Source organism: Pleurodeles waltl, chromosome 6, assembly GCF_031143425.1.
Source record: "Pleurodeles waltl isolate 20211129_DDA chromosome 6, aPleWal1.hap1.20221129, whole genome shotgun sequence".
Taxonomy (NCBI): Eukaryota; Metazoa; Chordata; class Amphibia; order Caudata; family Salamandridae; genus Pleurodeles; species Pleurodeles waltl.
Window position 1 is genome coordinate 3,097,777 of NC_090445.1, and position 22,253 is coordinate 3,120,029.

The following is a 22,253-nucleotide window of genomic DNA, read 5'->3' on the forward strand; positions in this document are numbered from 1 at the left end:
TGGACTTGGTCCCCTTGTTCCACAGGTACCCTAGATTGGAAATCCACAGTTGTTGCATTGTTGGTTTGTGTCTTTCCTGCATTATTCCTCTAACACGACTTCTTTGTCCTTAGGGGAACTTTAGTGCACTTTGCACTCACTTTTCAGGGTCTTGGGGAGGGTTATTTTGCTAACTCTCACTATTTTCTAATAGTCCCAGCGACCCTCTACAAGGTCACATAGGTTTGGGGTCCATTCGTGGTTCGCATTCCACTTTTGGAGTATATGGTTTGTGTTGCCCCTATCCCTTTGTTTCCCCATTGCATCCTATTGTAACTATACATTGTTTGCACTGTTTTCTAAGACTATACTGCATATTTTGTATATATATCTTGTGTATATTTCCTATCCTCTCACTGAGGGTACACTCTAAGATACTTTGGCATATTGTCATAAAAATAAAGTACCTTTATTTTTAGTATAACTGTGTATTGTGTTTTCTTATGATATTGTGCATATGACACTTCCGCCGTCCGCCAAGGTACCGCCGTCAGAACACCGCACCGCGGTCGAAAGACCGCTGTGGTGATTCTGACATTTGCCCTGGGCTGGCGGGCGGCCGCCAAAAGGCCGCCCGCCAGCCCAGGGCAAATCAACCTTCCCACTAGGATGCCGGCTCAGAATTGAGCCGGCGGAGTGGGAAGGTGCGACGGGTGCAGTTGCACCCGTCGCGTATTTCAGTGTCTGCTAGGCAGACACTGAAATACTTTGTGGGGCCCCCAGGGGCCCCGCGGCACCCCCTACCGCCATCCTGTTCCTGGCGGGCGAACCGCCAGGAACAGGATGGCGGTAGGGGGTGTCAGAATCCCCCATGGCGGCGCAGAAAGCTGCGCCGCCATGGGGGATTCTAAGGGCAGCGGTAAACCGGCGGGAGACCGCCGGTTTACCCTTTCTGGCCGCGGCTGAACCGCCGCGGTCAGAATGCCCTGCGGGGCACCGCCGGCCTGTCGGCGGTGCTCCCGCCGACCCTGGCCCCGGCGGTCTTAGACCGCCGGGGTCAGAATGACCCCCTAAGTGGTACTGTAGTAGCTTCACACGTCTCCTAGTTCAGCCTAAGCTGCTCTGCTAAGCTACCATTATCTATCAGCCTAAGCTGCTAGACACCCTATACACTAATAAGGGATAACTGGGCCTGGTGCAAGGTGCAAGTACCCCTTGGTACTCACTACAAGCCAGTCCAGCCTCCTACACCTGATTCCTGTGCCTAGAGGCCCTGCTTGTTCTGCTCCTGTGACTGCTGTTCTGTGACAAGTGCTCCTCTCTCTGACCTGATCTCAACCGGATCTGAACTTTCCTTATAGGAAGAACCCAAACAGGCAGCTGGCCACCATACAAGTCAGAAGACAAACAGCTCATTATCAGAGGTGCCCATGGAGCATCTCTCACTCCAACCCTATTCAACATCTACATGACCCCACTGACAGACCTCTTATGGCATCAACAATCTTTCATACGCAGATGACGCTAAAATAATTCTCTCCCTGTCAGACAAGAACCCCGCAACCAAAAACAACTTCGTGAGATGCCTGATTCCTGTGAAAACCTGGATGAGATCCAACTACCTAAAGCTCAACATGAAGAAGACCGAAGGAGTGATCTTCAAAGAGAAGACCTCTGTTTAGGATTCCACCTGGTGGCCAGCAGACCTCGGCCCCCCACCAGCCCTCTCTGCCCACGCCAGGAACCTAAGAATCATCCTTGATGAAAAACTCGACATGTGCGACCAGGTAAACGCTCTGACCTCCATCAACTTTCACACCATAAGGATGCTACGAAAAACAAACCTTCGAGTGGCTTACAGAGAAAAACCCGAAAACAGTAGCAAAGGCCCTGAGTTCTAGCAGACTCAACCACAGCAACACACTCTACAGAGGGAGGGCGAAACAGCTCCTGAACAGGCTCCAAACCATCCAAAACACAGCAGCAAGACTTGTCCTTAACCTACCTCGCCGCACCTACATCTCCCCACACTTCAGAGCCCTTCACTGGCTGCCTGTACAGAAGTGTTCTCAATTCACCGTTACTTCTACACTGCATACACGTCCAGCACCCAGCAGACACCGCCGTCCTGCGGGACTCTTTGTAGCACAGGCCCCCACATACACAAGGACAGAACTGCAGGGTGCGCATTCTCTCACATCACCCCCAAAGCCTGGAAGGACCTGCCACAGCACATCACACCATCCTCAGGACTCCTCAAGGTTCGCACAAAGCTGGAGATCTGGCACTTTCAGTAACCACCCCATGGGGGGCACAGCCTACCAATCCGCAAAGCGCTTAGATACCCTCAGGGATGAGTAGCGCACTATGGAAATAGGCATAACATGACTTTTACAATCCTCTGCCGTCACAGGTTCCCTCAATGTTTGCATTACTCTTCTTTCCCTAATCCAACTGCATAAAACTATCCTCACCAAATCGCCCTCCGCCCGGTCACACCCCCATCATAACTTCTTCTTAAAACACTATTCCTGCCAGCTCTCCTGCTATGGTGGTATGTGACAAACCTCTGTCAATCAAACCCGTTAGAAGATCCAGCAGCTCCCGCTGTCTCCCACACTTCCGTCCCACCAGTCACGCGTCTAGTACACCCGAGATGCGTACACTCCAGTCACACCAGCCGGTAAGCTTTCCTTGTAGAAAGTGCAACGTAACTCCCTAACACATCAACTACTCTACTCCCCCCACGTCCAGACGTTCGATGGCGAATTCTTATCCTCTGCTCCCGAAATCTCTGCTTCTGCGAATGGGATGAAGTACCCGCTGTATTGCTGTTCGCTCCTGGCACATGCTTTGTTTTAACTGCAACATTCAACTTCGAACACCTTAGCATGAAACTTCTCAACACCCTCAGCACTCACAAGCCCTTTGCTTTTTGACCAACTCCACAACCGTCCTGTTGCGCACATTAAAGATCACTGCTTGGGTAGCCAATTCCTCTCCTCCCATCATCAAAGCCACTAGCAGTGGAATGAACCCCTAGAATGCCTTACTACATCCTTGGGTCAGCCAATGTTCTGGCCACTTCTCTGCACACCACCTTCGATCCAACATATACCAAAGCCTTTGCACCTGCTGCATCTGAAAAATCCAAACGTGTCCTCCTTCAGGAGCCACAAGGAAACTGTTAAACTCTTCCACAAGCACCCTTCACGTATGTAAATCAGCTATCACTGCCTTGGCAATATGCACCATGTGATGCAGAAATCTTACCCCTGTTCTAGCTAAACCTAGTCACCTGCAGAAAGTCCTCCCCACACTCACAACTCTCCAAGCAAAGTTCGGGTCTCAAACCAGTTTTGCAATCAGCCTTAATTCCGCTCTCCTTACTCCAACCACGCTGGTTAAACAGTCTTGTATTTCTAGTACCTTGCTATCAGGAAGTCACGTCATCAAAGGTTCTGTGTCCGCTTCAGTACCCAGGAATGTCAGACCTGTTGTTAAACCTTCACTCTGTTCCTGGGCTAACGGGCCACCCAGTTCATGTGTCAACTGTTCAAAACTGCAAACTTCTGCCACATTAATTTGTAGCTGCATGCAAACAGGAAATCATCTAAACCACAACTTGTCACCATTGCTCTGTGTCAAACCCCGTTGTAGGAAAGTGCTTAATGTTTCAGACAGCAAGAAATCACGCAGCCCATCGCTAGAGCCTTGCCCTCGTACATTGCTGGTTATCCGTCCACCAGAAATCCTTCCTCAAGCCTCAGTCCAGCTTTGTGGCTGCTTCCCAGTCAGAGTATTATTGCAACCACCTTCCCAAAAGATCTATGTTAGCCAGATTATATGACCTTTGGCACAGGTTGCAACGACTGACCCCTGCCCCATGGCGTTCTCCAGTGTTCTCCTGCGTTAACCGTGGCAAACATTGAGTGGAGAGTGCCTACCACTACATTTGGGGCACTCCTGCTTGTAGCGGCAGAGTTGTCTTGAGCAATACCCTTTGTTGAAACCCCAGCATGCTCCCGTATAAGCCCGTATCCTCGCCTCTTTGTTGAAACCCCAGCATGCTCCAGTGTAAGCCAGTATCCCCGCCTCTTTGTTGAAACCCAGCATGCTCCAGTGTAAGCCTGTATCCCCGCCTCTTTGTTGAAACCCCAGCATGCTCCAGTGTAAGCCCGTATCCCCGCCTCTTTGTTGAAACCCCAGCATGCTCCAGTGTAAGCCCGTATCCCCACCTCTTTGTTGAAACCCCAGCATGCTCCCGTATAAGCCTGTATCCCCGCCTCTTTGTTGAAACCCCAGCATGCTCCCGTATAAGCCTGTATCCCCGCCTCTTTGTTGAAACCCCAGCATGCTCCAGTATAAGCCCGTATCCCGCCTCTTTGTTGAAACCCCAGCATGCTCCCGTATAAGCCTGTATCCCCGCCTCTTTGTTGAAACCCCAGCATGCTCCCGTATAAGCCCGTTTTCCCGCCTCTGTGTTGAAACCCCAGCAAGCTCCTGTATAAGCCCTTATCCCCGCCTCTTTGTTGAAACCCCAGCATGCTCCCGTATAAGCCTGTATCCCCGCCTCTTTGTTGAAACCCCAGCATGCTCCCGTATAAGCCTGTATACCCACCTCTTTGTTGAAACCCCAGCATGCTCCCGTATAAGCCCGTATCCCCACCTCTTTGTTGAAACCCCAGCATGCTCCAGTGTAAGCCCGTATCCCCGCCTCTTTGTTGAAACCCCAGCAAGCTCCTGTGTAAGCCTGTATCCTGTGCCTCTTTGTTGAAACCCCAGCATGCTCCCGTGTTAAGCCGTATCACCGCCAGGCAGGCCCCGCCCCGTGCAGGACGGTACAGGAAGGGCCGGTATGTGATAGGTAGGCCACTCGGATGACATCCAATGAAGGCATAATTCTGAGTCATCTTCCGCCCTGTCCCCATGTTTCTCGCAGTATATACTGACATAAATTAGAAACGCTTAGGTCCATTCATCCACTGTCATCGGCACCGAGGCCTCCTTGTAGTTCCCACTCCTCCCGTTTGATCCCTCCTGAGTTTGTACATCCCTATGGAGTAATTTTAAAACATCAACAAGTTTGTGCACCAAATTCTGATGTTTTTGTTTTCTGATACATGTGACCCTAGTGGCATAGAAACCTCATGTGTGGCAGCTTTTTCCTGTGAGTTTCTTCATCACCCTCATCATCATCCTCCTCTTTTCCCTCTCCTTTCGCTTTGTCTTTCCTGTCCCTGCATCTCCTTATCATACATTGATTTGCCTGTATTTTTTTCCGGCTCACGGTCTTCCTTTGGAAGGTTCTCCTTTGATGCTGCCTTGTCTTTATTTTCAAGGACAATTACAGTCTCTTCAACCAACCACCACTGCCCGACCTTTCTGCTGCTTCGACTCCTGCCCGGTGGCCACGTTTCTGCCCTGAGACCAGCTCCTCCTTGCTGTCCAGTGGGGCTCTCCCTGTCCGCTCCTGACCTTTGGAATACACCGACACTCTCCTTTCTTCTGTCCTTCATCCCTGCGTTCTTCATTCTTCTCCTCACCGCTGTCTCTCACTTCACCCTCTGCCCACAATCCAGCTGTGCCTCACATTATCCGGGGTGAGCCCCAGGCCCAGAGTGTCCTGGGTGAACCTCACCTCCAGAGTGTCCAAGGTGAACCCCACCCCCAGAGTGTCCGTGGTGAACCCCAGGCCCAGAGAATCGGGGGTGAGCCCCAGAGTGTCCTGGGTGAACCCCACCCCCGGAGTGCCCGTGGTGAACCCCAGGCCCAGAGTGTCCAGGGTGAACCCCAGGCCCAGAGTATCCGTGGTGAACCCCAGGCCCAGAGTATCCGTGGTGAACCCCAGGCCCAGAGTATCCGTGGTGAACCCCAGGCCCAGAGTGTCCGTGGTGAACCCCAGGCCCAGAGTGTCCGTAGTGAACCCCAGGCCCAGAGTGTCCAGGGTGAACCCCAGGCCCAGAGTGTCCAGGGTGAACCCCAGGCCCAGAGTGTCCAGGGTGAATCCCAGGCCCAGAGTGTCCAGGGTGAACCCCAGCCCCAGATTGTCCTGGGGGAACCCCACCCCAGAGTGTCTGTGGTGAACCCCAGCCCCAGAGTATCCGGGGTGAACCCCAGGCCCAGAGTGTCCTGGGCGAACCCCAACCCCAGAGTGTCCAAGTTGAACCCCAGGCCCAGAGTGTCCAAGGTGAACCCCAGTTTCAAAGTGTCCTGGGTTACCTCAGGCCCAGAGTGTCCAAGGTGAACCCCAGCCCCAGAGTGTCCTGGGTGAACCCCACCCCCAGAGTATCCAGGGTGAACCCCAGGCCCAAAGTGTCCGTGGTGAACTCCAGGCCCAGAGTATCCGGGGTGAACCCGAGGCCCAAAGTATCCGGGGTGAACCCCAGGCCCAGAGTGTCCGTGGTGAGCCCCAGCCCCAGAGTGTCCGTGGTGAACCCCAGGCCCATTGTGTCCTGGCAGGCCCAGAGTGTCCATGGCGAACCCCAGGCCCAGAGTGTCCTAGGTGAACCCCAGGCCCAGAGTGTCCGTGGTGAACCCCAGCACAAGAGTATCTGGGGTGAACCCCAGGCTCAGAGTGACCGGGGTGAACCCCAGACCTAGAGGGACCGGGGTGAACCCCAGACCTAGAGGGACCGGGGTGAACCCCAGACCTAGAGGGACCGGGGTGAACCCCAGACCTAGAGTGACCGGGGTGAACCCCAGACCTAGAGTGCCTGGGGTGAACCCCAGGCTCAGAGTGACTGGGGTGAACCCCAGCCCCAGAGTGTCTGTGGTGAACCCCCAGGCCCAGAGTGTCCTGGCAGGCCCAGAGTGTCCAGTGCGAACCCCAACCCCAGAGTGTCCAAGGTGAATCCCAGCCCCAGAGTGTCCGGGGTGAATCCCAGCCCCAGAGTGTCCGGGGTGAATCCCAGCCCCAGAGTGTCCGGGGTGAATCCCAGCCCCAGAGTGTCCGGGGTGAATCCCAGCCCCAGAGTGTCCGGGGTGAATCCCAGCCCCAGAGTGTCCGGGGTGAATCCCAGCCCCAGAGTGTCCGGGGTGAATCCCAGCCCCAGAGTGTCCGGGGTTCCCAGAGTGTCCGTGGTGAACCCCAGGCCCAGAGTGTCCGGGGTGAACCCCAGCCCCAGAGTGTCCGGGGTGAACCCCAGCCCCAGAGTGTCCGGGGTGAACCCCAGCCCCAGAGTGTCCGGGGTGAACCCCAGCCCCAGAGTGTCCGGGGTGAACCCCAGCCCCAGAGTGTCCGGGGTGAACCCCAGCCCCAGAGTGTCCGGGGTGAACCCCAGCCCCAGAGTGTCCGGGGTGAACCCCAGCCCCAGAGTGTCCGGGGTGAACCCCAGCCCCAGAGTGTCCGGGGTGAACCCCAGCCCCAGAGTGTCCGGGGTGAATCCCAGCCCCAGAGTGTCCGGGGTGAACCCCAGCCCCAGGTGAATCCCAGCCCCAGAGTGTCCCCAGCCCCAGAGTGTCCGGGGTGAACCCCAGCCCCAGAGTGTCCGGGGTGAATCCCAGCCCCAGAGTGTCCGGGGTGAATCCCAGCCCCAGAGTGTCCGGGGTGAATCCCAGCCCCAGAGTGTCCGGGGTGAATCCCAGCCCCAGAGTGTCCGGGGTGAATCCCAGCCCCAGAGTGTCCGGGGTGAATCCCAGCCCCAGAGTGTCCGGGGTGAATCCCAGCCCCAGAGTGTCCGGGGTGAATCCCAGCCCCAGAGTGTCCGGGGTGAATCCCAGCCCCAGAGTGTCCGGGGTGAATCCCAGCCCCAGAGTGTCCGGGGTGAATCCCAGCCCCAGAGTGTCCGGGGTGAATCCCAGCCCCAGAGTGTCCGGGGTGAATCCCAGCCCCAGAGTGTCCGGGGTGAATCCCAGCCCCAGAGTGTCCGGGGTGAATCCCAGCCCCAGAGTGTCCGGGGTGAATCCCAGCCCCAGAGTGTCCGGGGTGAATCCCAGCCCCAGAGTGTCCGGGGTGAATCCCAGCCCCAGAGTGTCCGGGGTGAATCCCAGCCCCAGAGTGTCCTGGGTGAATCCCAGCCCCAGAGTGTCCTGGGTGAACCCCAGGCCCAGAGTGTCCGTGGTGAACCCCAGGCCCAGAGTGTCCGTGGTGAACCCCAGGCCCAGAGTGTCCGTGGTGAACCCCAGGCCCAGAGTGTCCGTGGTGAACCCCAGGCCCAGAGTGTCCGTGGTGAACCCCAGGCCCAGAGTGTCCGTGGTGAACCCCAGGCCCAGAGTGTCCGTGGTGAACCCCAGGCCCAGAGTGTCCGTGGTGAACCCCAGGCCCAGAGTGTCCGTGGTGAACCCCAGGCCCAGAGTGTCCGTGGTGAACCCCAGGCCCAGAGTGTCCGTGGTGAACCCCAGGCCCAGAGTGTCCGTGGTGAACCCCAGGCCCAGAGTGTCCGTGGTGAACCCCAGGCCCAGAGTGTCCGTGGTGAACCCCAGGCCCAGAGTGTCCGTGGTGAACCCCAGGCCCAGAGTGTCCGTGGTGAACCCCAGGCCCAGAGTGTCCGTGGTGAACCCCAGGCCCAGAGTGTCCGTGGTGAACCCCAGGCCCAGAGTGTCCGTGGTGAACCCCAGGCCCAGAGTGTCCGTGGTGAACCCCAGGCCCAGATTGTCCGTGGTGAACCCCAGGCCCAGCGTGTCCGTGGTGAACCCCAGGCCCAGCGTGTCCGTGGTGAACCCCAGGCCCAGCGTGTCCGTGGTGAACCCCAGGCCCAGCGTGTCCGTGGTGAACCCCAGGCCCAGCGTGTCCAAGGTGAACCCCAGGCCCAGCGTGTCCGGGGCGTATCCCAGCCCCAGAGTGTCCGGGGTGAACCGAGCCCCAGAGTGTCCTGGGTGAACCCCAGGCCCAGAGTGTCTGTGGTGAACCCCAGGCCCAGACTATCCGGGGTGAACCCTAGCCCCAGAGTGTCTGTGGTGAACCCCAGGCCCAGAGTGTCTGTGGTGAACCCCAGGCCCAGAGTGTCTGTGGTGAACCCCAGGCCCAGAGTGTCTGTGGTGAACCCCAGGCCCAGAGTGTCCATGGTGAACCCCAGGCCCAGAGTGTCCATGGTGAACCCCAGGCCCAGAGTGTCCAGGGCGAACCCCAGCCCCAGAGTGTCCAGGGCGAACCCCAGCCCCAGAGTGTCCTGAGCGAACCCCAGCCCCAGAGTGTCCTGAGCGAACCCCAGCCCCAGAGTGTCCTGAGTGAACCCCAGCCCCAGAGTGTCCTGGGTGAACCCCACCCCCAGAGTATCCGGGGTGAACCCCAGCTCCAGAGTGTCTGGGGTGAACCCCAGCTCCAGAGTGTCCTGGGTGAACCCCAGCCCTCGAGTGTCCGGGGTGACTCGAAGCTCTAGAGTGTACGGGGTGAACCCCAGCTGCAGAGTGTCTGGGGTGAGCCCAAGTGACTGTGTAACTCTCAGGATAGAATGAGGGCAGAGAGCTTCCGTCGGGCTTGGGTTGACGTCTCTTACTTTGGATTGTTTTGAGGTGAAATAGGTGTCAGATTCTTTGGTGTCTCCTTAAGTCAAGAATGGGACAAGGAAGGTAACATAATACAGTTATTACGGCTAATCCCATTATGTCTGTATTATAAATATTCCTTAACTCCGATGATGTTCTTTAAGAAATAATTTATTGGCAAGATGAATTAACAACAGCCTCCAGCCACAACCGGTAGCGAGCATTTCTCCTCACAGCTGTCAACTGTCACAGCAACGGTTATAGAATGCTGGTAGGAACCAACTTGGAAGACAAGGGGGAAATGGGGAGGAATGGAATGTTACACTTGGATCCCTATGGGCAGGTGGGCACACAATGAAAGGAAGGGGGAGATAGAGAATGTACATTTTATACAAAACATTACTTATGATAAATTACAACACTTCTCCTTCCCATAAAAGACTTTCATAGAATGTTTGAAAGTAATATCCTGTTGGGAAATCAAGCGAGCATGTAATCTTTGTGCCAGACAGGAACTGCACGAGCCCTAGCTCTGCGATTGTTCCCATCATATTTCAATACATCCTTTGGCTTTCCATCCATACCTGAATACTTCTGAGATGGACAATGGGCTGTTAATCTATCCATGCTCCACGTTCTGCCATCCTCTAATGTTACTACATTTTTCTTCACCTCTGTTATTTTTATAGGTTTGGAGAATTTAGATTCAAACCCTTGGCGATTGTCTGGTAGTTTAACCATTACCCGATCGCCAACATTCCATCTTCCTAACTTGGAACCATGCTTTTGGTCATATCTTTTCTTGTACCCTTCCTGATGTGTTTTGACTTGATTCTTCATTTTATCTCTATGAACCCATTTAGGCTCTCCTCCACCCAGCCAGTTGGGGGTCAATTTGGTGCCTGGTAACCTCCCTTTGAGCGCTAAGAAGGGTGATACCTTGGTAACTGAATTAGGGGTTGTGTGATAGGACCAAATCATTTTTTGAAGTGCTTTATCAGGAGGAATCCTTGATATGTGTGCGGTTTGCATGCACTCTTTGATCATACGGTTAACGGGTTCCACCAAACCATTTGCTCTAGGGCAATACAATGCTGTTTTGTGATGTATGATAGACAACCTTTGTAAAAACTCACGCATTTCCTCAGAAGTGAATTGGACCCCGTTGTCTGTTACTATAGTGCTAGGCACACCTTCTGTCATGAATGTATCGGTTAAGAAATTCACTAGAGATTGGGTTGTGATGCTGCTAACTACTCTGATGGTGATCCAATGAGAGTGATAGTCCATCAGTACTAACATAAATTTACCAGCCCACGTGGAAAGTTTTAATGGACCAATAATGTCGAGACCCAGTTTGTCCCAAGGTTTGGATGGCACACTCACGGGGGATAGTGGTGCGCACCTGGTATTCTTGCTTTTGTTGCTCATGGCACAAGTCAAACAATCCCTGACTTTATTTTCCACAATGCGGTCCATGCTCGGGAACCAGTACGTGGCCCTGACTTTAGCCTTGGTTAAGCTTCTACCTAAGTGACCTTCATGGGCCAAATCCGTAATCCTATCCCACAAGCCCTTAGGTGGTACTATCCTTTCCCCTCTCATGACTTTGTCGTCAACAATACTTAATTCTTGTCTCACAGCCCAAAAATGTTTTAAATCCTGATCTAGGCCATTAGACTTTGGGGGCCATCCTTGGACTATCCTTACCTTCACATTTAATAGAGTATGGTCGTTTTCCATGCAAGTGTTCCATTCCTCCCTTGTAATACTAGGGATATCAATCATTAATACAGGCTCTTCAGATTATTTACATTTTCCTCCTCCTGTACACATGGTAGCCTGGATAGACAATCCGCTACAGAGTTTTTTATACCAGGAACATATTCGATTTTGAAATTGTAACCTTCCATACCTATGAGCCATTTAGCTATTCGAGGAGTGGTGGTCTCCCTCCCCTTTGTTGAAAATATATAAATCAGAGGCTTATGGTCAGTGCGTACAGTAAATGGTAATCCCCAAAGGAAGTATTTAAAGTGTGAAATAGCCCAAGTACATGCAAGTGCTTCACGCTCTACAGTGGAGTAATTACATTCTGTAGCTTTTAATGCTCTGGAAGCAAACGCTATGATTTTTTCCTCGCCTTCCACCATTTGAGTTAGGGATGCTCCAATTCCTTTCCCACTGGCGTCAGTAGTTAGGATGGTTTCACGTCTGGTGTCAAAATTTCCCAAGGAAGGGGCACTAACAATGGCTTTTTTGATAGACTCAAAGGCTTCATGGCATTCCCCGTCCCATATGAAATGAGTACCTTTTTTTAAGAGGGCTCTTAATGGTGCAGCAATATCTGCAAAATTCTTGATTCTTGATGAATTTAGTCATGTATTCAAATAACCCTAAAAAGGATTTTAATTCCTCCTTATTTGTTGGAGGAGGAGCATCTTTTACAGCATTGACTAAATCAATTTTAGGTTTAATTCCATGTTTGGAAATCGTATGTCCTAGGTAATCAACTGATTGGACTCCCAACTGGCATTTGTCTTTTCTTATGGTTAGACCTGCTTTTTTGAGTGCTGACAGAACTTCCCTTAATGAGTTGTCATGATTAGCTGTAGAATTGCCATATATAAGTATGTCATCTTGGAAGCATAAAACATTCTTTATCCCCTCCAAAATTTTTTGCATGACTCTCTGGAACACTGCAGCTGCTGAAGCAAGACCGAATGGCATTCTGCAGTACCTGTATGCTCCGAATGGAGTTATAAATGAGGTTAAGGATTTGGAATCTTCGTGTAATTCTATTTGGTGGTATGCTGAGGAGAGATCAATTACGCTAAAATGGTTTGCCTCTCCAATTACGCTGATCATTTCATTTATTCTGGGCAGAGGAAATCTATCCACCCAAATATTTGCATTGAGATCTCTTAAGTCGACACAGAGACGAAGACCCCTCCCTCCAGACTTTTGGGTGACTACAATTGGAGCGAACATTCTATAGGTTCTATAATTTTCTGCTTGACCAGTTTGTCCAATTCCTCTTGTAAAGGGTCACGCATTAAATGGGGAATTGGTCTTACCTTATGTATTACTGGTACTGCGTTGTTTTTTAGTTTGATTTTATGTTGGAAATTTTTAAGATGGCCTAAATCATCATTAAATACTTCAGAGAACTCTTCACATAGTTTCTCATACCGTCTTAAGTTCTCTCTTCCTTCCAAAATTGATAACACAGGTTCTTGGCTGTTAGGATCAAGTTTGATTCCTAAAGCTTTTTGGTGAGCCCAACCTAATAAATTAGATCCTTTTTTTGTTAGATAGATCTTTCCCGCAGTGGAACGGTCCTTAAAGGTTATAATCATATTCACCATTCCTACTAATGGTATGGGATCCTTGTTGTACCCCCCAGGTTTTACATCAGGTTGTAAGATAACATACGTTTTGTCCTTAAATTTTTCTTGAAAATTGTTGTAATCGATCAACGTGTAGGGAGAGCATGAGTTAGCATACATTTTGAACAATACTCCATCCAACAAAACGTCACAAGTGGGATAACTACTCCCAGTAGTAGATACTTCACTTACCACTTGGAAAACATATTTGTTAGTACATTCCCCCACATGTCCCACAACATGTACACTTTTTCTTTCATCTTTTAGGTTTTTACATAGTCTAGCATAATGCCCTCTCTTATTGCATTTCCTACAGACTACGGAACGTGCAGGACAATTGATATTGTTGGCTAAATGGTTAAAATTTCCACATCGAAAACATTTTAATTTGTCTCTTCTCTCTTCTTCAAATGCCTTTTTATTGAGAGAGTCTGGAATTTTCTTCCTTTCTCCTGTGTCTTGTACTTCTTTGCCTGGGTGATCTTTCACTAAGTGGATAGTGTCTGAATTGTTGTTTTGTTTCATTTCTCTAATGCACTCTTCTGTGTGTTCTATACTTTTAGCTATTTCTATTGCTTCTTTTAAGTCTGGATTTCCTGCTAATAGTTTTTCTTGAATCTTGTGGTTGTTCGTGCAACAAACTAGCTGGTCTCTAATTAAGGAATCACACAATGGGCCAAAGTCACACATACTAGCCAAACCTCTTAACACAGCAATGTAACTAGAAATTTTCTCTGTTTTTCCTTGTATTCTAGAAAAGAACTTGTGCCTTTCTAATACAATGTTTATTCTTTGACCAAAATGTTTCTCTAATTTGTTGAAAGTTTTATAGTAAACATCTGCTTCGCTATCTGCATCTTCATCCTCACTTTCAGGATCTGGCAGATTCTCATAAACTTTTCTCCCTTGAATACCTAAGTTGTGAAGTAATATGTGTTGTTTCCTTAAGGGAGAGAATTTTTCTCCTCCTATTGCAATCAGATATGAGATGAATATTTTCTCCCATTCCTTCTCGGGTATGGTTGGTTCGCCTGCTTCATCCAAAAAGGGTGGGGGTTGAGACATATTTGTTGCCGCCATGTATAACGTAAACAGATAACAATATACTCAATATACTCTCAGAAAAGAATTAGCATCACTGGCATATATTCGTAAATGCTTAAAGTTCACTGTTTACCTCAGCAATAGAAAGACATATAAAATCATGTATAATATGTTATTATAACAATGGAGGGGTTAATTGTTGATCTGTACCCTCAGTTGACATATACTCTTTTTAAATGGAAGGGAATAAACATAATAAACTTATGCATAAACAAATGCAATTAATAACTACTATAACTTGTTAAATAAGCTGTGCCCATCAGCGTGACAGGCTTCTTGTAAAGTTGGTAGAAGGTGCTAATGAAGGAGCTTTTCCAATCAGCGTGTAGACACAGAATATCAAGCCAGCTCAGATATAAGATATTGAGGCTGTGTCATTAGCCTCACAGTGCAATAGAGCAAATATGCAAAAAAACAAACTGTGTCTGCCAGTGAATGACATGAGATTCGGATTTGCTCAGGAAGGTTTAAGAGCTGTGCCCATCAGCGTGAAGATTATGTGCTGGCTCTCGATAGTAGTAAATCAAAGATGGCGCTATATTGTGTTAGTGTTTCCTGAAGGTGTGCGCTCTAGTCTTCACTCTCTAGTTTCCTGCAGGAGGGTCTGGCTTCCCTTGTCCCATCCCTCCACTCAGACTTATGAAGAAAAAGACTTCGGTTGCTGAAGGGATTCCCGTCAGAAGGTGAGGTAAAAGAAGGATTTCTTTCTAGAAATGCAGTTGGTGATAACTTTGACAGGCTATTTTAAAGCTGTGCCTGTCAGCATGCAGATGGAAAGATTCTTGCATCGTTTACAAGTTTTACAAGAGCCTTTCTCCTTTAATTAAATGTTGAGAGGCAACAATTCACATCGGTAGTTTCTGTTTGTCTCCCAGAGTTGAGCTGAATAGAATTCTGTTTATAATCTTGAAAATGGTTGAGAAATGCAGTGTGTGTCAATAGTTTATTCCAGCCTTGATAGACACAGTTATCAGCTGAGCCTGTCAGATCTGAAGATAGTGCAAGGTTCATAAGGTTTCCTGCTCTGTAATTCTGAAGTTAAACATAAACTTGCCGTTATGTGTTTATGCTGAGAGTATATTTTATAATAATAACCTGCGTTAGCAGCATGGCAGGTGAATGTAGAAACAGACAGTAGTTTCTCAAATTATTTCCAGACTGAAAGTTCTGCTCACTTCAGGGAATTATTTTTGATCTCCTGTTGTTTATTTCCAGCATCTGTCTGTGACACAGGTGTGTAGGAAAGTCCTCCTTTTTTGCCTGATCACCCCCACACTTTTTGGATAGGTACTGGTGGTTACTGACTCTTGGCTGTGCCCTGGGTACTGCTTACCAGTCCCAGGGCCAGTGCTCTGTGTAAAATGGATATGCAAATTTGGCTAATTATAATTGGCTAAGTGAACCTACCTATAAGTCCCTAGTATATGGTAGGGCATGTAGGTTTAGGGACCACAGCATAGGTGGTGCACCCATAGGTGCACTGCTGAGGTGCCCAGTGTCATTTTAAAGGCAAGCCTGCCTTGCTGGCTGCTTTTAAATTAAAGTTATATGCAAATTCGACTTTGGAATTAAAAGTAGTTCCAAAGTCTTAAACTACCTTATTTTTACATATAAGTCACCCCTAAGGTGTGCCCTATGTGCCCCTAGGGCTGGGTGCCATGTAACTATAAGCAGGGACTTTATAAAAATAGATTTATAAGCCCTGGTGAGGTAAAAACAGCCAAATTCGTTTTTCCCTCATTGAAGTAAATGGCCTTCATAGGCTAGAATGGGCAGACTTTATTTTAAATTTTAAAGTCTCCTTAAATATTACATACCAAGAATTTGGTATCAAATTAATTGTTGTAATAAATCCCACAACTTCCAGTTGTTGGATTTAATATAACTTGTTCAGGTAAAAAGTTTAGACTTTACCTAAAAAGTTGCCAATTTCAGCTCTGCATTGTTTTTGCTGCTGTGCTCTGATTGGCCAGCCTGCAGCAGCTTCTGCCAGGCTGCCTTGATGAGGTGTGAAGTGGCCTGGCTTCACACAAAGGAATGTGCTTGGGGGAGAGAATCTCCCCTCAGCAGATGGTGAGGCAGGAAGGGGGAGGGCTGCCAAACTGGTCTTCAAAGGCAGAGAAGGACATCTGGAGCACCCAGCAACACCCCCACATCCTGCAACCCCAGACAACTAGGTGCCCCCTTGATTAGATTAGGAGAGGGCAGGAGAGGGGTGTGTTTATGATTTTTAGCCACACCAGTGGGTGGGCTCAGCCAGATGTAACCTCCAAAAATCAGATTCAGCCATGTTGGATTTTTAGAGACTGTTGCCTTTTGGGATGGATTTTTGCCACACTTCCCAGGAAGTGGTCATCACAGGGGGACAACCCTGTACCTGATTGGAGGACCAGGACCCCCCTGCTTTTCACCCAGGAGCAAGGATAAAACTGGCAGACCTGCCCCCACACCTCAGATCCCCACCAACTTTCAAGAAGAAGGAACTTAAGGAGAAGAAGGACTGCCCTGCTGGACCCCTGGCCTGCACCTGGACCCTGCACTCAGAAGGACTGCACCAGCTGCACACTTGGGCTTCACCACAAGAAGGACTTTGCCTGGCTTCAACTGGTTCAAGGAGGGACTCCCTGTTTGCTACAGGTGAAAAATTGCTATCCAGAGTCCCCCTGCACCAACTCCTGAAAAGTGACCAGTTGACCACTGCCCAGTGGCCAAAAAGGAGTTTGCGCCAGGTGCATTCTGGGAGTTGAAGTCCGCACCCCCCAAGGACCATCACAGAACTTCTGGACCCTTGGGGTGAGCTGTGGACCCCAAAAGAACCTTAAAAGAACATCTGGGTGAAGCCCCAGAAGTTTGGAAAAGATTTGGAATTTTTTTTAAAAAAGCTCCAGAGAGGGACCGACCCGCCGCGGAAATTCTAGCCGGCTTGCCTCAACCGCGACCCGGCATGACTTCGTGGTTCATCCCGGTAAAGAAAAACATCCGAAAAAGAGACTAAGTCCGAACGTAAAAAGTTGACCGGGACCTCCCAGCCATCGTATCCGAGAAGGGCTCCACGGACGTCGGATCAAGATCCAGGTTTACCCCGGTCGAAGGATTTTCATCTCGAAAAAACGACTAAGTCCGAAGGTAGAAATCACCACCGAGGAAACCCACATCGCGTATCCGGACAAGGGCTCCAGGAGGTCGGATTCAACTGGCAGGTTCGTCCCGGTGAAGAAAAACTTCAAAATAAAGACTAAGTCAGAAGGTAACTTTTTAACCGAGGCCTCCCGCGACTTGTAGCCGAGCAGGGCTCCATCGCGGTCGGCCTGAAACTTTGACTTTGCCCCGGTCGAGGTGCAACCAGATGACCCGATTGGCGCTTTTTGTTTCTAAGCGCTAGAAAAATAATAATACTTTAAAAATTCATATCTCCGGTTCCCCTGAACCAATTTTATTCGTTTTTGTGTCATTTTAAAGATAAAAATATAAACTATTTTTATAAATTGGTTCTGGATTTTTAAACTGTTTCCTGTGTTTTATTTAATTACTGTTTTGTGATATTTGAATGCTTAACACACTGTCTCCTAAGTTAAGCCTTGACGCTCGTTGCCAAGCTACCAAGGGTTGAGCTGGGATTAATTTACTGAGACCTAACTGTACCTAGGTGGAGGTTAGTGGCTTGTTGCTAGGTGTAGGTACCTACCTGCCCTTACCAGCAACCCATTTTCCAACATTTTTGGTGGCAGCGGTGGGATCCTGTACTTGTGTTCAGTATCACGTTACAGTTTTGGGTAAAACAAATTAAAAATCCTTTAAATTGTCTTAGTGCAAAAAAACTTTTTTTAATTTTTAATTTTTAATTTTTTTTTTTTATTATTAATTTGGATTAATTTCAATTATTGAATTTTTGTAATTTTTCTAAATTCTTGTTTCCAATTTTTGCAAAATGTTTTTGTTGACACAAAACTAGGGAACCATGGAGCTTGATCTGGCTAGCCTACCCACACTGACAGTAGTCCAGCTTAGGGGGTTGTGTATTGAAAGAGGGTTGCCTGCAACCACAGATCTCAGGAAGCAAATCCTGATTAAATCCCTGACAGCATGGGCTGAGGCCCAAGAGGTAGAGACAGAGGAAGCTCCAGAGGAGGAAGAAAAAGGGGAAGATGCTAACTCTAACTACTCAGGGGAGGGAAGGCATCTGAGCCTAAGTGAGGAAGAGGAAGAACGGTCCTCAGTAGATACAGTCACTAGGGGCAGACCCAAAGCTAGTGGTAGGAAGGGGGTCCCTTCAGGAGGAGAGAACCCATCCATCAGAGAAAGAGAGCTGGAGGCCCAGCTAGCATACATAGCTTTGGAAGCAGAGAAGCTGGCCCTAGAAAAGAAAAAGTGGGCAAGCAAAGAGAAAAGAGATGGTGGCAGCGATAAAGAGGCTGAGGTGTCCCTGGGTGGGGGTTTTGCCCCCAGATTACCCAAAGGGGTGGTTCCTGCCTATGTAGAAGGGGATGACATAGATAAGTGGCTGGGGGCCTTTGAGAGGGCCCTCCAGATGAGGAAAGTCAAGCCTCAGTACTGGGGTTCACTTCTTTGGGAGTTGGTTCCCAACTCTGGGAGGGATAGGCTCCTTACCATGAGTGGGGAAGATGCAGACTCATACCCCAGTATGAAGAGTTGCTTGACTAAAAAGTTTGGTCTGACCCCAGAGCAGTATAGGCTCAGGTTTAGGGACACCCAAAAGACAAGCACCCAGTCCTGGGTGGACTTTGTGGACATTTCAGTAAAGGCACTGGAGGGCTGGATACAGGGCAACAGGGTAAGTACCTTTGAGGGGCTGTACAATTTGATTATGAGGGAGCACCTTCTAACTAATTGTGTCCAAGAGAGGCTCCGCCAGTATCTAGTAGACTCTAGGTTGACCAACCCCAGAGAGCTGGGGGAGGCAGCAGATGACTGGTTAAGAACTAGGGTTAACCAGAAACCCCCAGGGGGTGATCAGAAAAAGGGAGGACATGGTTCTTCTCAGGGCAAAAACCAGGGGAAAGATGATAAAAAGCCCAAAGAGTCCTCACAAGAGTCCCCAAAAACTTCTCAAGGAGGGGGAGCCCCGAGCCAATTCACTTTTAAAGGGAAAGGGTATCAGGGAAAGAATTATGATCCTGCTAAAGCAGGAAGGTTTCAGGAGCTTGCTAAGGCCGGCAAGTGTTTTGATTGTCACCAACCTGGACATAAAAGAGGAGATGCTATCTGCTCCAAGAAGCCCCCCACTGGTGGGCAATCCCAGGGGATTGCTAGTGTAGGGTTGGGGGTGGAAGTTGGCCCAGGGGTGGAATCAGGGTACACTGAGGTCACCTTAGTATCCGTGGGTGGGGTGGACATTGCAACTATGGCCACCTTACCTCCCATGATGGAGAGGTACAGGCAGAGGCCTAAAGTCAATGGGACTGAAGTGGAAGCTCTGAGAGATACAGGAGCCAGTGTGACAATGGTCACAGAAAAGCTGGTTTCTCCAGAGCAGGTCTTACCTGGTGTCTTCCACCAGGTGACTTATGCAGATAGCAGAACCAAACTCCATCCCATGGCTATGGTGAGTCTGGAATGGGGAGGTGTGACTGGCCCTAAGAAGGTAGCTGTAGCTCCTGCCCTCCCAGTAGAGTGTCTGCTGGGAAATGATCTTGAAGCATCTGAATGGTCAGAAGTGGAGAGAAGGGTCCATGCACAGATGTTGGACCTCCCTGAATGGGTGTGTGCTGTGACCAGGTCACAGGCAGCACAACAGGGAAATGCTGGACACTTGGACCCTGGAACAATAGGCCAAGCCTCCAAGAAAAAGAGAAAGGGCACTGGGTCTGGATTGCCAGCCCCAACAAGTACAGAGGGTCAGAAAGAATCCAACCCTGAGGGGGAGGATCTGAACTCTGAGGGAGGGACACTTTCCCTGCAAACTATGCCTGATTGGGCAGAACTGCAAGGGGCAGGTGGGCCCACCAGAGAAGATTTGTGCCAGGGACAAAGAGAGTGTCCCACTCTTGAAGGCCTGAGGCAGACTGCTGCCAGGCAAGAACAAGGGGATACCAGTGGGTCCCACAAGGTTTACTGGGAGGATGGAGTTCTCTACACTGAGGCAAGGGCCCTCAAACCAGGGGCTACTAGGAGAGTAGTTGTCCCCCAGAAGTATAGAGAATTCCTCCTTACCTTAAGCCATGATATCCCCTTAGCTGGTCATTTGGGACAGACCAAGACCTGGAACAGGCTGGTCAACCATTTTTATTGGCCCCAAATGTCAGAAAAAGTCAGGGAGTTTTGCAGCTCCTGTGTCACCTGCCAAGCCAGTGGCAAGACAGGAGGCAAGCCAAAGGCTCCCTTGATACCACTGCCAGTGGTTGGGACTCCCTTTGAGCGGGTGGGGATTGACATTGTTGGTCCCCTAGACCCACCAACTGCCTCAGGTAACAGGTACATTGTGGTGGTTGTGGACCATGCCACCAGGTACCCTGAGGCAATACCCGTCCGGACAGTCACTGCTCCCACAGTGGCTAGGGCCCTACTTGGTGTGTTCACCAGAGTGGGATTCCCAAAGGAGGTGGTCTCAGATAGGGGCACAAACTTTATGTCAGCCTATCTGAAAGCCATGTGGGATGAGTGTGGTGTTACTTATAAGTTCACCACCCCCTACCACCCACAGACCAATGGTCTGGTGGAAAGATTTAATAAGACCCTGAAGGGCATGATCATGGGTTTGTCTGACAAACTCAGGAGGAGATGGGATGTCCTCCTCCCTTGCCTGCTGTTTGCCTACAGAGAGGTGCCACAGAAGGGGGTTGGATTCAGCCCCTTTGAATTACCCGTTTGGGCACCCTGTAAGAGGCCCATTGTGCTTGGTGAGAGAGTCTTGGGAAAAGCCTCTCAAAGAATCCAAGGAGAATGTGCTAGATTATGTGCTAGGCCTGCGGTCACACATGGCTGAGTATATGAAGAAGGCAAGCAGAAACCTGGAAGCCAGCCAGGAGCCCATGAAGCTCTGGCATGATCAAAAGGCTACCATGCCTGAGTATCAACCAGGACAGCTGGTGTGGGTTTTGGAGCCTATGGCTCCTAGGGCACTTCAGGCCAAATGGACTGGGCCCTATCCAATTCTGGAGAAAAAAGGTGAGGTCACCTACTTGGTGGACCTTGGCACCCCCAGGAATCCTCACAGGATCCTGCATGTAAACAGGATGAAACCCCACCAGGACAGGGCAGACATGACCATGCTAATGGTCACTGATGAAGGGAAGGAGGAGGAGGGTGAACCTCTGCCAGACCTCCTGTCCTCAAAGGCAAAAGATGGGTCAGTGGAGGGAGTGGTACTCTCTCCCAAATTGACAGATCAGCAACAAAAAGACTGTAAGCAAGTTTTGGGACAGTTTGCTAGTCTGTTCTCCCTGACCCCAGGACTCACCAATTGGTGTGTCCATGATGTTGACACTGGTGACAGCTTGCCTGTCAAGAACAAGCTGTACAGGCTGTCTGACCAGGTCAAGGCCAACATCAAAGCTGAAGTGGCTAAGATGTTGGACCTCAAGGTAATTGAGCCCTCTGATAGTCCTTGGTCCAGTCCAGTGGTACTGGTGCCCAAAGCTAATCCCCAAGGTGGGAAGAAAGAATTGAGATTCTGTGTGGACTACAGAGGTCTAAACGCAGTCACTAGGACTGATGCTCACCCCATACCTAGAGCTGATGAGCTCATTGACAGGTTGGGGGCTGCCAAATTCCTGAGCACGTTTGATCTGACCTCAGGATATTGGCAGATTGCCTTAAGTCCAAGAGCTAAGGAGAGGTCAGCATTTTCCACACCAGAGGGCCACTTTCAGTTCAAGGTGATGCCCTTTGGCATGAAAAATGCTCCTGCCACCTTCCAACAGTTGGTGAACAGAGTCCTATCTGGGTTGGAATCTTTCAGTGCAGCTTATCTGGATGATATAGCTGTATTTAGTTCCACCTGGAGGGACCACCTGGTCCACCTGAAGGAAGTGCTTCAGGCCCTGCTTCAAGCAGGCCTGACTATCAAGGCAAGCAAGTGCCAGATAGGGCAAAGCTCTGTTGTGTACCTGGGCCACCTTGTTGGTGGAGGCCATGTACAACCTCTCCAGCCCAAGATCCAGACTATTCTGGATTGGGAGGCTCCAAAAACCCAGACTCAGGTCAGGGCCTTTCTTGGCCTGACTGGGTACTACAGGAGGTTTGTTCAGAATTTTGGGACCATAGTGGCCCCTCTGACTGAGCTTACCTCCAAGAAACAGCCCAAGAAGGTCATTTGGACCCCAGAGTGTCAGAAAGCTTTTGACACCCTAAAACAGGCTATGTGTTCAGCACCAGTGTTACTGGCCCCTGACTATA

General features: G+C 49.9%; 2 protein-coding genes across 2 annotated transcripts in view; both read left to right on the forward strand.

Moving 5' to 3' along the window:
* The window catches only part of LOC138302236 (collagen alpha-1(III) chain-like), a 38,568-nt gene extending 29,475 nt beyond the window's left edge, over window positions 1-9,093 (forward strand). The window contains exons 3-5 of the mRNA XM_069242556.1: window positions 5,562-6,169; window positions 6,712-7,359; window positions 7,459-9,093. Of these exons, the coding sequence (XP_069098657.1) occupies window positions 5,562-6,169; window positions 6,712-7,359; window positions 7,459-9,093 (2,891 nt within the window). The remainder of the gene's footprint in view (window positions 1-5,561; window positions 6,170-6,711; window positions 7,360-7,458) is intronic.
* ST6GALNAC4 (ST6 N-acetylgalactosaminide alpha-2,6-sialyltransferase 4) overlaps window positions 1-22,253 on the forward strand; it is a 158,913-nt gene that overhangs the window by 17,601 nt on the left and 119,059 nt on the right. The window lies entirely within an intron of this gene.